This window comes from Ischnura elegans (assembly GCF_921293095.1).
Source record: "Ischnura elegans chromosome 13 unlocalized genomic scaffold, ioIscEleg1.1 SUPER_13_unloc_1, whole genome shotgun sequence".
Taxonomy (NCBI): Eukaryota; Metazoa; Arthropoda; class Insecta; order Odonata; family Coenagrionidae; genus Ischnura; species Ischnura elegans.
Window position 1 is genome coordinate 11,868,083 of NW_025791657.1, and position 15,041 is coordinate 11,883,123.

Consider the following 15,041-nt stretch of genomic DNA (forward strand, 5'->3'; position numbering starts at 1 on the left):
GGCGGCTTCGCCGCCCAGGGGTTCAGTGTGCCCCCCCGGGGCTTCCCCGCTTAATACTCGGAACGGCTTCGCCGTTCCTCGTCTAAGGTCCCCATAGCCGCCCAGAGGTCGTAGGCATTTCGGAGCTGTTTCACCGTTTTTCGTTTTAGGGGAGTCCACAGCTTCTGCGCCGCTTGAACATCGGGGCGGCTTCGCCGCCCGAGGGTTACTGAAGCTCCTCCTCGCCTACGCCAGTTACTCCTCGGAACGGCTTCGCCGTTCCTCGTTCTGGGGCGGCTTCGCCGCCTTGGGATTGAGGATTTTTTTTGGTGATGTTCCAGGAGGTGATCGGGGGTTTTCTGGTATTTTTCCAGTATGGTTTACGGTGGCTCGCCCTCACCAAATATTCCGGATCTAGAGCTCAGAGGGGACGGGAAGTGCGGCGTAATGTTTGAGAGATGTTGCCAAATAGGAGACTTAATGGCACATTTGACATTTGGGGGGTATTTCAGGGGGATTCCGGGGGTTTATGTGTGTATTCCAGGTGGTCACCATCCGTTCAAATAATTTCCGTGGGGATGAATCGTTGGGGGCGGTGGTATACTCACGAAAAGTACCCAAAAAGTAGAGTAATATGCAAAATTTTATTTTTAGGGGGGTGTATGTGGGTTTACCGGGGGTTTATAGGTTTGTCCTACCAGGGGTCATCAGTCGTCGACATCAATACCGTAGTGATGAGTGGCAAGGCTTGGGATAGTGGCGGAATCGTGACGAAAAATACCCGAAAAGGCTACTTATATGCAAATTTTAATTTTTAGAGGGTTTCGGGGGGTTTAAATATGACGATACCATATGGTCACATTCATTTGCTGTCATATCTAATAGTAGTGTGCCCTATGAACTCCATATTTCAGGAGTAATACAAAAAAAAGGAAACCCGTCCCCGAAAAAAGTGAGTAGAGCCCGCCAGTTTTATTTTTTTGCGATTAAATCCATTAAATCATTTACTAGATGTTTATGTTTTCTGAAAGACAATTCATAGTTGTATGTAACAACAAAGTTTGAAAGAAATTAGTCGGGTAAAAATTGACAAAACCTTGTGTTAATCTTTTGGAAATCGTAATTTTCGGTGATTTTCGGAATACTTTAATTTTTTTCTGAGTAACCAAGCACGATGAAAGAAAATTGTTACCTATATTTCGTAGACAACGTGATAAGCATATATAATAATCATTTTCGTTATCCAACACCGTAAATTAAGTCGAGGAGAGGGGAAAGTTTGATATTTATTTCGAAAAATCAATTTTTGGACGCCATTTTAGCTGTAACTTTCTCAAATGGAAACTAATAAATTTACTTAATTACGTGCCTACGTTCATCAGCTTTCAAAAAATGCATTAACGACTCGTGTGGCGCGCACGGTTCGCGCACAGTAAAATAAAAACCGAAAGACGGTCACCGGAAAAAGCCCGATTTCGGCCATTTTGTCGTCCTAGCGACGACACGTGGCGGAAACTTCCGGTTTTCGGATTTTTCCTCCGGATCATTTCGGGTTCCCCGCACGCGTGCCAAATTTCAGCTCTCCAGCACTTCTAGAAGTGGTCGGGAATTTGTATCCATGAGTCAGTCACCACAAGGGCTGTATATAGATGGGACTCGCACGCTCCGCGCGCTCGTTAAGGGGCTCCGCCCCTTAAAAACCCCGGTTCCGGCTTCGCCGTCTACATTTGTGGTCGCTCGAAGACTTATAAGTTCGAATAATCTCACCTCAGCTAGGGGCCGGCTTCGCCGGCCAGGGGGTAGGGAGGCGCCCCACTCATTCCTCGAAACGGCTTCGCCGTTCCTCGCTGGAGGGCGACTTCGCCGCCCAGGGGTTGAGTGTGAGTTGAGATGGGTGGAGTCTACAGCGGCTGCGCCGCTTGAACGGCAGGGCGGCTTCGCCGCCCGAGGGTTACTGAAGCTCCCCCTCGCCTACGCCAGTCACTCCTCGGAACGGCTTCGCCGTTCATCGTTGTGGGGCGGCTTCGCCGCCTTGGGGTCGAGGAGCCCCCCCGCGGCTGCTCCGCTTAGTCCTCATTAATGCTCTTCTCCACCGAGAGGGGTGCCCAAGGGGATTCGGGGGTTTTAATGTGTCATGCATGCGGTCACTAATCGTCCACAGTGATCACGTAGCGATGATTGTAAAGGGTAGTGCAATGCGGAGTAATAGTGGCGACAAGTACCCATAAAAGGAGACTTAATGGCACGTTTTTCATTTTTTGCGGGGGTTCCAACGGAATACCGGGGGGTTTATACTTGTGTTAAACCAGTGGTCACAAATCGTTCTCATAAATTCCGTGCCGATAAGTCCTAGGGGTCCGGAACAGTGGTCTGACGATTCTTTTACCTGGAGAGGCGATTTGTTAGAAATTTTTTGGGAGGTTTCACGGGGTTTTCGGGGGTTTTAATAAGTGGTAGGGGCACCGGTTAAATTGTGACGAAAACTACTCGGAAAGGCGACTTTAAAATTCATTAATTTTTTTAGCGATGTTCCAGGAGGTGATCGGGGGTTTCTGGTATTTTTTCCCGTATGGTTTACGGTTGCTCGCCCTCACCTAATATTCCGGACCTAGACCTCAGAGGGGACGGGTAGTGTGGCGTAATGTTTGCGAGAAGTACCCAAATAGGAGACTAAATGACACATTTTACGTTTGGGAGGGATTTCAGGGGGATACCGGGGGTTTAAATGTGTGTACTCCTGGAGGTCACCATCCATTTACATAAATTCCGTGGGGATGAGTCGTTGGGGGCGGTGGAATAGTCACGTAAAGTACCCAAAAAGTAGACTTATATGCAAAATTTTATTTTTTGGGGGGGTGTATGAGGGTGTACCGGGGGTTTATAGGTTTTTACTGCCAGCGGTCATCAATCGTCCACATCAATTCCGTAGCGATGAGTGGTAAGGATTGGAGAAGCGGCGGAATTGTGACGATAAGCACCCGAAAAGGCTACTTATATGAAAATTTTAATTTTTTAGGGGGTTTCGGGGGGTTTAAAGTTGACGATACTATATGGTCACATTCAGTTACTATCATTTCTAACAGAAGTGTGCCTTATGACATCCATATTTCGAGAGTAATACAATAAAAAGCAAACCAGTCCCCAAAAAAAGTGAGTAGTGCCCGCCATTTTTATTTTTTCGCGGTTAAATATATTGAATCATTTATTAAACGTTCATGTTTTCTGAAAGACAATAAAGAAGTGTATGTAACTACAAAGTTTGAAAGACATCGGTCAGGTTAAAATTGACATAATCTTCTATTAGTCTGTTGGAAATCGTAATTTTCGGTGATTTTCGGAATATTTTAATTTTTTTCTGAGTAACCAAGGACGACGAAAGAAAATTGTTACCTTCATTTCGTAGACGATGTTATTAGCATATATAATAATCATTTTCGTTATCCTATACCTTAAATTAAGTCGAAGGGAGCGGAAGTTATGAAATTTTATTCGAAAAACGAGTTTTTGGACGCCATTTTGGCTGCAATTTTCTTAAAAAGAAATTAACAACATTACGTAATTACGTGCCCACGTTCGTCAGCTTTCAGGAAATGCATTAGCGATCCGTGTGGCACACACCATTCGCGCGCAGTAAAATAAAAACCGAAAGACTGTCCCCGAAAAAAGCCCGATTTCGGCCATTTTGTCGTCCTAGCGACGACACGTGGCGGAAACTTCCGGTTTTCGGATTTTTCCTCCGGATCATTTCGGGTTCCCCGCACGCGTGCCAAATTTCAGCTCTCCAGCACTTCTAGAAGTGGTCGGGAATTTGTATCCATGAGTGAGTCAGTCACCACGCCGGCTGTATATAGATAGGACTCGCTGCGCTTCGCGCGCTCACTGCTCGAAAGACAAAGAATTCAATTCTTAGTTTATATTTCTTGAGAAAAGAAGAAGTATTTATTTAGAAACATGACTGAATAAACAATTGCATGACCGCAGTTGCTTACCGTATAGAGGGGTAATAAAAGACGAGGGGTCAGGGTACCTGCTCCTGAATTCCGAGGGTAAAGCCTAAACCCTACAGTGTTGGGTCCCGAGACAAAGATGTCGTACAGCCGCAACCATCACAGAAGGGGGAGAGCTAGGAAAGGTATATGTTTGGCTTTTGTTCACTTGTGTGAGAAAATCTCCGGTAAAAATATATGGCTTTCCTCTCCCGGGTCAAGAAATATCCACAGGTATATTTACATTTTTAGTAGGGAAAAGGTTAAACTTCTGTATTGTTGAACTTCCTACTAAAAATTGAATTAGTATATGCTGTATTCATATTTGTAAACTCTTTATGCATTTTTAGAGTGGATATCAAATGATCTCTGGTTCTCTTAATGAGGTTGGAAACAGTAGAAGAAATAAGTGTTGAAGCCATTACCAAGGAAACATTAGAAAAATCTTCTCGGGATACTGTGCGGGTTAGAGTATTTAAGAGCGCTGACGTTTCGGGTACTGACTCGCTACCCATTCTCATGGCTGATGGTGAGAATGGGTAGCGAGTCGGTATCCGAATCATCGGCGCTCTTAAATATTCTAACCCGCACGGTATCCCGAGAAGATTTTTCTAAAGTTGTTCGTCGGGAAAGTGTAAAATCATATATAAGGAAACATTAATTCATGTATGGTAGTGTAGGGAAGAAAATACATCAATGGCAGAGCTATTTAATAAATATGATGTTACAATGCATACATAAGATAATTCAAGGACTGCTTCCAAGTTAAAATAAATGGGAAAATAATAAACGCTCTGATGGCATTGAAAATTTTTATTTTGTAAAGAAAATGTTTCTGAGGAATTATAAATTTTGATATTATGTGGTTTATAAATTAGTTTTGGTAAATATTTTCAAAAAAGTTCTGAGTCTGCTGTTTGTACATGATTCTTGTTTTGATCCTTACTTCCAGCTTATTTCAGACGAGGATTGGGAACCAATTGAAAGTTTTACTATGGTGCAGGAGTCCAGTGGAGAGGCATTTGGTGAGTACTCACAAGGGCTTGCACATTACTCCCAACATGCAGGAATTGATGTTAATAATTATGGAGGGTGTACATGCTTATCCTTTTATTTGGCAATTTTTTACTGTGACCAGAGAACTAATTGACAATTTCGCAGTGGCTCGTCATCCACAATGGAAGCAGTGGAGAAGTGCTTCCATGGGCTACAAATAGCTGTGCACAGATAAGGCTTATTGTGACTGTTTCTGAAGGATTAAGAACCTGAATTAGTCATCTATCCATATTTTCTGTTTTCTTCAATATAAGTGCCAATTGGATAGGGGAGAAGAGTTATATTTACTTACTTTTTTGTAGTCATCTGCATGTTGTATAATGGTCCTCTTTAAAAAGAATTTTCTTCAATGTTTGAGTTACCAACTACTTGGACCAAATGCTGGAGAAATATTCTCTCTATGGCTTTTTTGAGTTTAAAATTCATATAAGAATTCTGTCATGGTTCATCCAAGCTATGAGACGAGTTTATTTAACCTCATACTCAAATATTTTACCAAATATTTGAGTATGAGTTTGATTTGAGTAAAATATTTTACCAAACATAGGATTAATAGTGGGTATCATGCTAATTTTATGTAGTTATATAATGTTTCTAGCTGCTAGTTTTATCCATCTGGCCACAGGAGGTAAGTTTAGGGGCAGTAACCTTTCCCGTTTGGAAGTGCCTTCACATTATTTTGCAGCTTAACCGTTGAGGCGTTATGGTAGTGACGGCTGGGAGCCACTCTGGGCGACCGATGCCGATCGTTTTTTCCCTCTGCCGGAGGTCACATACCACTCAATTGCGGAACAACTAGAAGAGATAGAGACTTGCGGTTTTCTTTATTGTATTTAGGAGACGCGTATTCACATATAGGAAAGAAATAAATAGTAATACGTCCTCAGGTTTTTGATAAAATCAAGTTGGACTGTGGCCAATTATAACTTGACTCCAAGCTGAAATATAAAAATTCTAAAACAAACAATCTGTGGCTGCACTTTTGTTATACAAAATACCTTGAGACCCACGTATCTATGTTAATTTGCGTGGCCTAAAATGGGTACAACGTGGAGTACTGCAGGCCTAAAATGGCGGCGAAGGACGTGATTAGGGCCAATTCGAATTTCTTACCTCCCCTCACCCCGCTCCGCCTTCCCAACAACGGCAACGTCGCAGAAAGTGGAATGGGGAGTGATACCCTCAGCCCCTCATACGAAGGCCCAACTTTCCAGCTCTTCCCCAGTCGCAGTCAACACAGGACATAAAGTATCAGGAGTATCAGGTTCATGGTCCTTATTAGATTAGTACCAGTGGCGCCGACTCCATGGGACCTGATGGGGCCCGAGCCCTCTCAAAAATTCGTTATGACTGTGAGGAAAAAATCGGTAAGGTTTGTCAATTTTCCCGGAGTTTCCAGATATCGAGATTCGAATTTTCAGGGTTCTAATGTTGAACATATGACTACTAAAATGCTTAAAAAACTCAAAACTCACTACCTGTAAAATTTCCTGGATCAAGGAACTTTGGGTGGGTTCACAAGTCGAAGGAGGCTGCTATTGCAGTAGCTCCAAAACGATAACTCGCGACTAATTTCAACAAAGAAGGGTCTGAAGAGAGCCAATACGCTTCATATAGAAAAACAAAAGAATTTACAGTTGCGAAGGAGTAATAATTTCATCATCTCTTCTCTATGAGATAATTAAATGAAATTTTGGCTAACCAATGTTCCCTCGCAATAAATAAATTGAAGAATAGCAGTCTGTAATTATATTCTTTGCCCCCGTAGATAAATCAACATTTCCCACTTGCGATTTATGCACAGCCATCAACTCCTACTGCGTTCCAAATTGAAGCTAGGTCATTTCTTCTTTCTCAGAGATCATTCGTAGAAAATGACGATAACCCTGAGTAAATGAATTGGTTGTTTTAAAAATCATAAAAATTGTGCAACATTTTCTTAAACGTAAATTCCGGCAACATCCATTCATATTCATTCTCGGAATGAACCCATATCAATGAATATATCAATTGATGAATCGATATTGATATCACGATTAGTAAGACAAATAGAGATTACTATAAGCAGAATTTTATAATCTACTGTTGAAATTCTCTAAAAATGTTGTTCAATGTAGTGTGCTTTCTATTTTTTTTTATCATGATCGAGTATTTTTGCGTTAAGTGTTTCGCATGGCGATCCAAAGCATCATCAGCTCCTGCATTACTTGTCAAGCAATGACGTGCGTACTCTTCACGCTGAGAAATGCATTTTGATGCACCACTGCTATAGAAAGAGAGATGTGGCATGAGTGTAAAAAGGTCAATGTTTGATAATAATTCAGTAATTAATGAATTTGGAGGTTTACACACTCGGAAAATACTAGGAAACGACTTGCGGGTTGCTCTATGGCAAAACATTGAGCGTAATACACAGGAAAGCGCCACAATTTCAGGTTTAATAACCAAATAGTTTTACCTGTATTTCCTCGGATGGTACCGGAACCAGGAGAAATCGTCGTGCTAAGGAGGAAAGTACGTACTTAGTACTAAGTTCCACTGAATATGAATATCGGCCTATAAGGTTGTTCCGTTTTCTTACGAGGTCTTCTCGTATTAAGGTTTTATGAGGCTTCTCTTCTCTCCTACTCTTCTCAGGACTTCCTCATTACTAACTTGGTCGGTCCATTTGACCCTCATCATTCTTCTGTAGCACATTTCCAAGGACTCCATCCTTGCTTTCTCCGCTGCTGTCTTTTTCCATGCTTCACTTCCATATAGGAGCATACTCCAAGTGCAGGTTCTTATAAACTGTTTCCTTACATCCATGTTTAAATTTTCAGCTGTTAGCAGATCACCATAAGGTGGAATGCTCTCCTTGCATGGGCTATTCTGCTCATAATTTCTTTCTTGCTTCTCCCATCGCTAATGATCCTGCTTCCAAAATAACAGAATTCATCCACCTCCACCAGTGTTTGCTTCCCTATTGAAATGTTTTTTCTTGACTTCTTCTCTTCTGTTACGTAAATATCCTTGTATTCTTTGTGTTTATTTTCCGTTGATATTTATTTATTTCCCTACCCTGATTTACATTTTCAAATCCCTCTCTGTTTCTGCTACGGGGGATGTCATCGGCAAATCTTAGCATGCTTATTTTTTCTCTGTGGATATTCACTCCCAAAGCCTTTTGTTCGGACTCTGGACGTTTGTGGCACTGATGTGGTGTGAGATAGTGCTGGGAGGAAGTCACGCCTGAACGATGGCAGGGAGAGGTTGGGCAGATTCCATGCTCCCTTATTAGTGAATCAGTGCAAATGTATTCTTTGTTCTTAGAATCCTGAGATGTGAATTGCAGCAAAGTAAAATTATAGTGATACAGTCCACTATACTTCATTACAGCACCAACACCTTTTCTTTGATTTCATTAATTGCTTTTTCGATGTAAATGTTGAAAATTACAGGTGACAAAGCACAGTATTGCCTCACTCCTTTCCTAATTCTTGCTTTGTCACAGCTGGGCCCTGATTTTATCACCGCTGTTTGGTTTTTGCATAAACTGTTGGTGATTTTTCTGTCATTATAGAAGAAAGAAGTGCGACAAGGCTGTACATTGTCACCCGTAATTTTCAACGTTTACATTGAAAAAGCCATTAAGGAAATCAAAGAAAAGGCATTGGGAGTGAATATCCATGGAGAAAAAATAAGCATGCTAATATTTGCCGATGACATAGCCGTTATAGCAGAAACAGAGGATTTGAAAAATATTCTGATTAATATGGGTAGGGTAATGAGTAGATATCAACTGAAAATAAGCACGAAGAAAACCAAGATCTTAGTATGCAGCAGAAGAGAAGAAGTCAAGACCAACATTAAAATAGGGAGGCAAAAACTGATAGAAGTGGATGAATTCTGTTATTTGGGAAGCAAGATAACTAGTGACGGGAGAAGCAAGAAAGAAATTATCAGCAGAATAGCCCAGGCGAAGAGAGCATTCCACCAGAAGAGAGACCTGCTTACAGCGGGAAACTTAAATATGGATGTAAAGAAACAATTTATAAGAACCTACATCTGGAGTATGCTCCTATACGGAAGTGAGGCATGGGCAATGACCGCAGCGGAGAAAGCAAGGATAGAGGCCTTTGAAATGTGGTGCTACAGAAGAATGATGAAAATCAAATTGATCGACCGAGTTAGTAACGAGGAAGTCCTAAGAAGGGTAGGAGAGAAGAGAAGCCTCATGAAAACCTTAACCCTTTCGAGACCGCCGAGTTTTCGTCTTAGCATGACTGCTGTACCGAGCCCCAAGAAACTCTTCTTTCTCGTGGTACGGAGCAGTTTTGAGGGCATTCGTTAAGAAGGGTCTAGCGGATTATTACACCCTCCGAGCTCCAACCTTTTTCGCCCCCTCGCAGCGGGGACTCCGCATTATCCCGGGCAGCGAGGGTTGATGTGCTCCCTCCTTTCCGGGTTTACGACCATACCTGCGGCATTGGTTCGCGGTCAACTTATGGATTGCTTATATGGATTTTTCAAATGGATAATTGTTGCTTGCACGTAAATTGCAGACTTTGAATTGAATTCCTCATTTTTTCTGAGCATTGTCAAATTTTAAACGAAGTTCTACGGTCAATTTTAACGGATTTAATGCATCAATCAATCAATGCATAAATTTCAATGCCAAATATATGCTCCTAAAATTTTTCTTATCGAATTCAAACCCTTCCAAAAATCTCATTAGCTATTTCTCCGAAATGCATTACTCGAGGTAAAAAAATCCTTGCAAGAAAAGCTCTTTGTCTGTCACAGGGCAACCTTGGTATCCCTTGGAAAGTACGCTCCACTCGGGCATTTAGAACACCTGTGAAGCTTCTCTGGAATTGCATCAATCAGTATAATTATATTTTTTCTCGGAATTTTTTAAATCCCTCATTTTGTTTGGAAAATACGCTCCACCACGGGCTGAAATAACTCATGAAGACCTTCTTTGGAATTCCACCCATCAGTATAGAAACGTATTTCTCAGAATGGGTAAAGTTCATTCTCGTTCACATACCCACAATTCTTTTTGATTATAAAGTTTCTCTTCACTTCTGTCTCAGTCGTTCTTGGGTTCAAACGTTTGTGGTTCTCATTCTGCGAGTGATAACTTTACTGTATTCGTCGTGAGAAATTGGCAGTGTACCGCCAGTGTTTTTTAATCTCTGTTTGCTGCGGCTGGAATCATGGCGAAGAGATTGAAAACGGATGAACAGATATTGGAGATTTTGACCCGCAGTGGTAGTGATGATGGAGACCTGTGCTTCGATTCCGAGGACGATGATCTGGGAACGGAGGTTGCCGGTGAATTGACATCTATATCGCTGCCCTCGACATCCAGGATATCGCGGGAGCTGCACTTCTCCGCGGCTACGTCTGATGATTCCTCGTCCGATGCGGAGGAAAATGCTCCCAAGAAAAGGAAGATAAGTGATAAAGGCACAGTTTGGCGAGCCAAAGATTTATCGCCGAAGATATATAATTTTGATTCTTCCTCTTCTGGCTGTAAGGCAGATCTATCTGAAAACTCGACAATTTTAGAATTTTTTAAAATTTTCTTTTCCGAAAATTTAGTGCAGTGGTGGAACAAGAAAATGGAAATTGACTTTACAGGAAGTATTTCTCAAGAAAACTTGAATAAAATTCAACAAATTACGCAAAAAAATATTTTAAAAATTTCGGTTAAGAATTATCAGTCGTAATATGATAATTACACTGAAATCGAGATATAAGTTAATAGTTATCGTAGAATTTCGTTTAAAAATTGTAAACGCTGCTCAAAAGACAAACAATTCATTTCTTAGTTTATATTTCTTGAGAAATGAACAAATATTTATTTCGAAAATTGACTCTATAAACAATTGTATGACCGCTGTCCCTTACCGCTGAGAGGGGTTATAAAAGACGAAGGGCGCGGGTACCTGCTCCCGGATTCGGAGGGTTAATCCTAAACCCCGAAGCGTTGGGTCCCGAGACAAAGGCGACCTAAACCCACGACCGTCCTGAAAGGGGGAGAGCTAGAAAACGTATATATACGGGTTTCGTTTTCTTGACCGGGAAAATCTCACACGTACATATACGCCCGTGGTCTCCCGGGTCAGGAAACGTCCACACGTATATATACGTGTACGGTAGGGAAAAGGTTAATAAGAAGACGGAACAACCTTATAGGCCACATCTTGAGACATGATGGCCTGATAAAGACAATCGTCGAAGGACAGGTGGAAGGCAAGAATGGAAAAGGAAGACCTCGAACAAAATATATGGAACAAGTAAAGAGAGATGTGAAAGAGAAGAAATACGTAGGAGTGAAAAGATTAGCTGATAGGAGAACTGAGTGGAGAGCTGCGTCAAACCAATCCTAGGATTGTTGACCAGTGATGATGGTATAAAGAACTCCAATTTCTTTTAGGATTCCAAGCATTGTGTTCCAATCCACCTTATCAAATGCCTTCTCTAAGAATGAACGTTGGTTTGTTCTTCCCCATTCTCTTCTCTATGAGCAGCCTAAGAGCTAATATTGCTTCCCTTGTTTATGTTTTTTTCAGAATCCAAATTGGTCCTCATCCATGTACTTTTCTGCTCTGTGCTCTATGCTTCTATCTATAAATGATCCTTGCCGGTATCTTCAACTAATGTGTGGTCAGTTTCATGGTCCTTAACCCTTAAGTAGGCGCACCTCACTTTGTGACGTAAGTGGGCGCGTGGGGTCTTTTAATACCCCATGCGGAATTGTTTATAACTTCGCCAAATTTGTTTATTTTACACTGCTATATTTTACGATAGATGCTGAATGTTGGATAATTCGACTTCAGTACCTTTAATTATTTCCTATTAGTTGAGCTAATTAATATGATCTCTTTTCTTCTATTTGCTTATTTCACTATGTGCGGGTACATAACTCATGTATTTTATCATTTACAAACGTTTTAAACGGTACATAACATTTTAATGCAACATATTTTTCTCTAAAGACATTATTTTAATAATTTTTGCTGAAAGAAATAATTTATATTGTTATTATATAGCAAATGTTTATGTCGAATTATGTTCACTTTTTTATCTCTGAATATCATACTTTAACAACTAGGGAGTAGTTCATTATCGACTAAAGATGTATTTAAAATCAAAATATCAATTGCTCAGAATTATGTTATATGTAAACAATTTTTTTCTTATTTATTTAATTATTAGAACATATTTTTTCAAATCGCAATTTGAAGGGCTTTATATAATTATATACTGCACATAAAACTTTATACTCTGTACTAATATGGAGGGTTACAGCAATAATTTCAAAAACAATGAAAATGTTTAAGTAAGTCATTTATTATTTTCATTTAAATGATCAAAACAATGAGGGCATACAGTTTTCATGTGTTTTAAACACATAGTTTTTGAACAGCGGCTGCAAAATTGGTTTGTTTTTTTGTCCATATTTCTAGGGCAAATGGTGCACCTAGCTCTTATTTTCACATCAAACTCACTGTGCCCCGAAGATGTTGACCCTGAAAGTTTCAAAACTTTCTCACGAAGAGATCTAGGTACAGAATTGCATGCTGCTCTTTTCCTAATCTGTGCATGAACGAGTTCTCGACCAACCTCTCTCAGAAATAACCGCCGAACCAACTTACGTTCGGCATTATTGGACATATAAATTACTTGCGCGTTGATGCCTGCGATATTTAGAATCCTAAAAAACATAACTAATGGCCAACGTTTGCAACGTCTCGCAGTGCTGTACGTCGCACACATTTCGTCTACAGTGTCCACTCCTGACTTGGTATAATTATAGTCAGTAATGATTTCAGGCTTACGCATTTCTCCTGATCTGTCGTCAATTGAAGCATCATGATGCATAGAAGAAATCATTATAACGTTCCGGTTTTTCTTCGGAATGTAAGATAAGAGTGTCAAGTGTTTCTGAAAGGCAAAAATGCTAGTTCCTACAGCTCTTTGCTTAGCGTTAGATAATTCTGGCGGAATTTCAACCTTGTTTTTCCTTATGGTACCTAAGTATGTTATATTTTTCTCTAACAAGTCTTGTTCCAAGGGAATACTGCTGAACCAATTATCAGCTGTAATATTTCGTCCAGTGCCTGCCATTGTTTTCGCTAAACGTTTCACAACATCGCATGGCCGATTTGACAGGCGGAAAGGTCCTTCTGGTTGTGTTCCAAGATAAACTTCCATAGTCTTTGTGTACATCGATCTGGCATCCGTCAAAGTAAAAACTTTAATCCCATATTTTGCCGGCTTGCTTGGGATGAACTGACGAAAGGGACATTTACCTCGAAATGGAACCAATTGCTCATCAATTGTAGTTAGCTCTCCTAAATTGTAATATTTTTCACAGTTAGAGGTAAAAGTTTCAAAAACATTACGGAAAGCATTGAATTTGTCATGCTCACGTCTTTGTGGTCTGTCTTTTACGTCATCAAAGCGGACGCAACGCAATAGGAACAAAAATCTTTTCATACTCATTGTAGTATAAAATATTTCGATTCCAAACCCGTCTCTATCCCATAAATCACGGATATTTTGATGTCCTGAACGAATGGAACCTGACAAAATAAGAAGACCTATGAAAGCCTTCATCTCCTCTTCATCAGTCAATTTTGCATCTCGATCTCTACTGAATAGCAAAGCAATCTGGGAGATGTAAATATTTGTGCATATGGTCACTATACTTACAGTAGCATCATCTAAAAATAGTCTGTAGCATTCGATAGGGGTTTTTGCATTTTTTGCCTGCAGTAATGGTCCCGACGAACTAGACACAATGTTCACTTTTGGGGTCCTAACTCTGCGTGAAGGTGGAAGCTTTTTCCAACGCGTTACCTTACTTTTCCAACAAAATCTAATGAGGATGACCTATTGGGAGAGTCGTTGGCACTACACACCTCATCATCAGATGCACCACTTTCTTCTGTCCCCGTATCATGTTCCGACTCACTAAGATGATCCGCTTCCTCCGAAGCAGTAGAATCTCCTTCATCCTCGGAGGGGATATCCCGAAGAAGGTCAAGGATGCGGTTTCTTTCTCCTTCCTCTTGCTCATTCATCTTGTCCGCGAAGGGCAAACTCAAATATTTTTAGGATATGTGTCGAATTCGATGCCGGCATGAAACTGATAACAAATAAACAGCACAAATAAGAAATGAGTCTAATCAAGAGTAAAAAAGAGTCGTTTCAGGCGTGATGTGGTGAAATAAAATAATTAAATAATACTGGCAATTTGCCACAAATAAATCTTTCCTGATGATGAAGTATCACTTCGAAATCGGTCGTAGTAAAGATTTCTTTGTGGAAATTGCCAATATTATTTAATCTAATCAAGAGTACCATAAATGAACAAGCGCTTCATATACATACCCTGGATAGAAGAAGAAAAATCAGCGGGTTCCCGAGTTACTCCGAGGAAGCTTCAACTACAGTCACAGTTTTCTTGTTCACTCAAGAAGTGTTTCCCCTGCAAAGCACCGTTCTCTTCACGGTAAGAGAGGAAGTAGTTATGGGTACGAGCATAAACTACCTTACTAAATCAGAGGAGGAGGGGGTCATCTAAAAGCCTACGGTTGGTTAGGAGGGAATGATGGGGTGAGGGGATTCTTTCAAAGTAAAGCACCTATTTTCTACAATGTGTCGGTTTGATTTTATCCCTCCTCGCTTTTGAATCTTCCATGAATAAATTGTAATACACGAGAAAGAGCGCGCGGTGTTCCTCTGACTCCGCAAGATTCTTCTTGATCTGGATATAACTTAACCATTCCATCTTCAATGTTGCAGGCCTTCGTAGCGTCACATTGCTTACATTTTAATTAAATTTGAACCCACTATTAGGTTAAGTAAGGATCTCATGACCAGCACTTAAGTTAGAAATGAGAGGAGGGTAGCGTACAAGGAAGACGAACGCACCACCTGGCGTCCCTAGTACACTACATTTGTAACGTTGGTAGGCGCGTGGGGTCTAAAAAGACCCAAATGCTTAAAAATATTATTTTG

At 40.7% G+C, this 15,041-nt stretch overlaps 2 protein-coding genes across 2 annotated transcripts in view; one reads left to right on the forward strand and one right to left on the reverse strand.

Moving 5' to 3' along the window:
* Positions 1-15,041, forward strand: part of LOC124172066 (zinc finger protein 16-like) — a 36,499-nt gene that overhangs the window by 16,348 nt on the left and 5,110 nt on the right. Inside the window, exon 5 of the mRNA XM_046551473.1 lies at positions 4,918-4,990. Coding sequence (XP_046407429.1) covers positions 4,918-4,990 — 73 coding nt within the window. The remainder of the gene's footprint in view (positions 1-4,917; positions 4,991-15,041) is intronic.
* LOC124172455 (piggyBac transposable element-derived protein 4-like) lies at positions 12,342-14,987 on the reverse strand. The gene is made up of 2 exons (XM_046551896.1): positions 14,412-14,987; positions 12,342-14,166 (listed from the first exon to the last, which is right to left on the reverse strand). The coding sequence occupies exon 2, from the start codon at positions 13,632-13,634 to the stop codon at positions 12,360-12,362; it is 1,275 nt and encodes a 424-aa protein (XP_046407852.1). The 5' UTR covers positions 13,635-14,166; positions 14,412-14,987; the 3' UTR covers positions 12,342-12,359.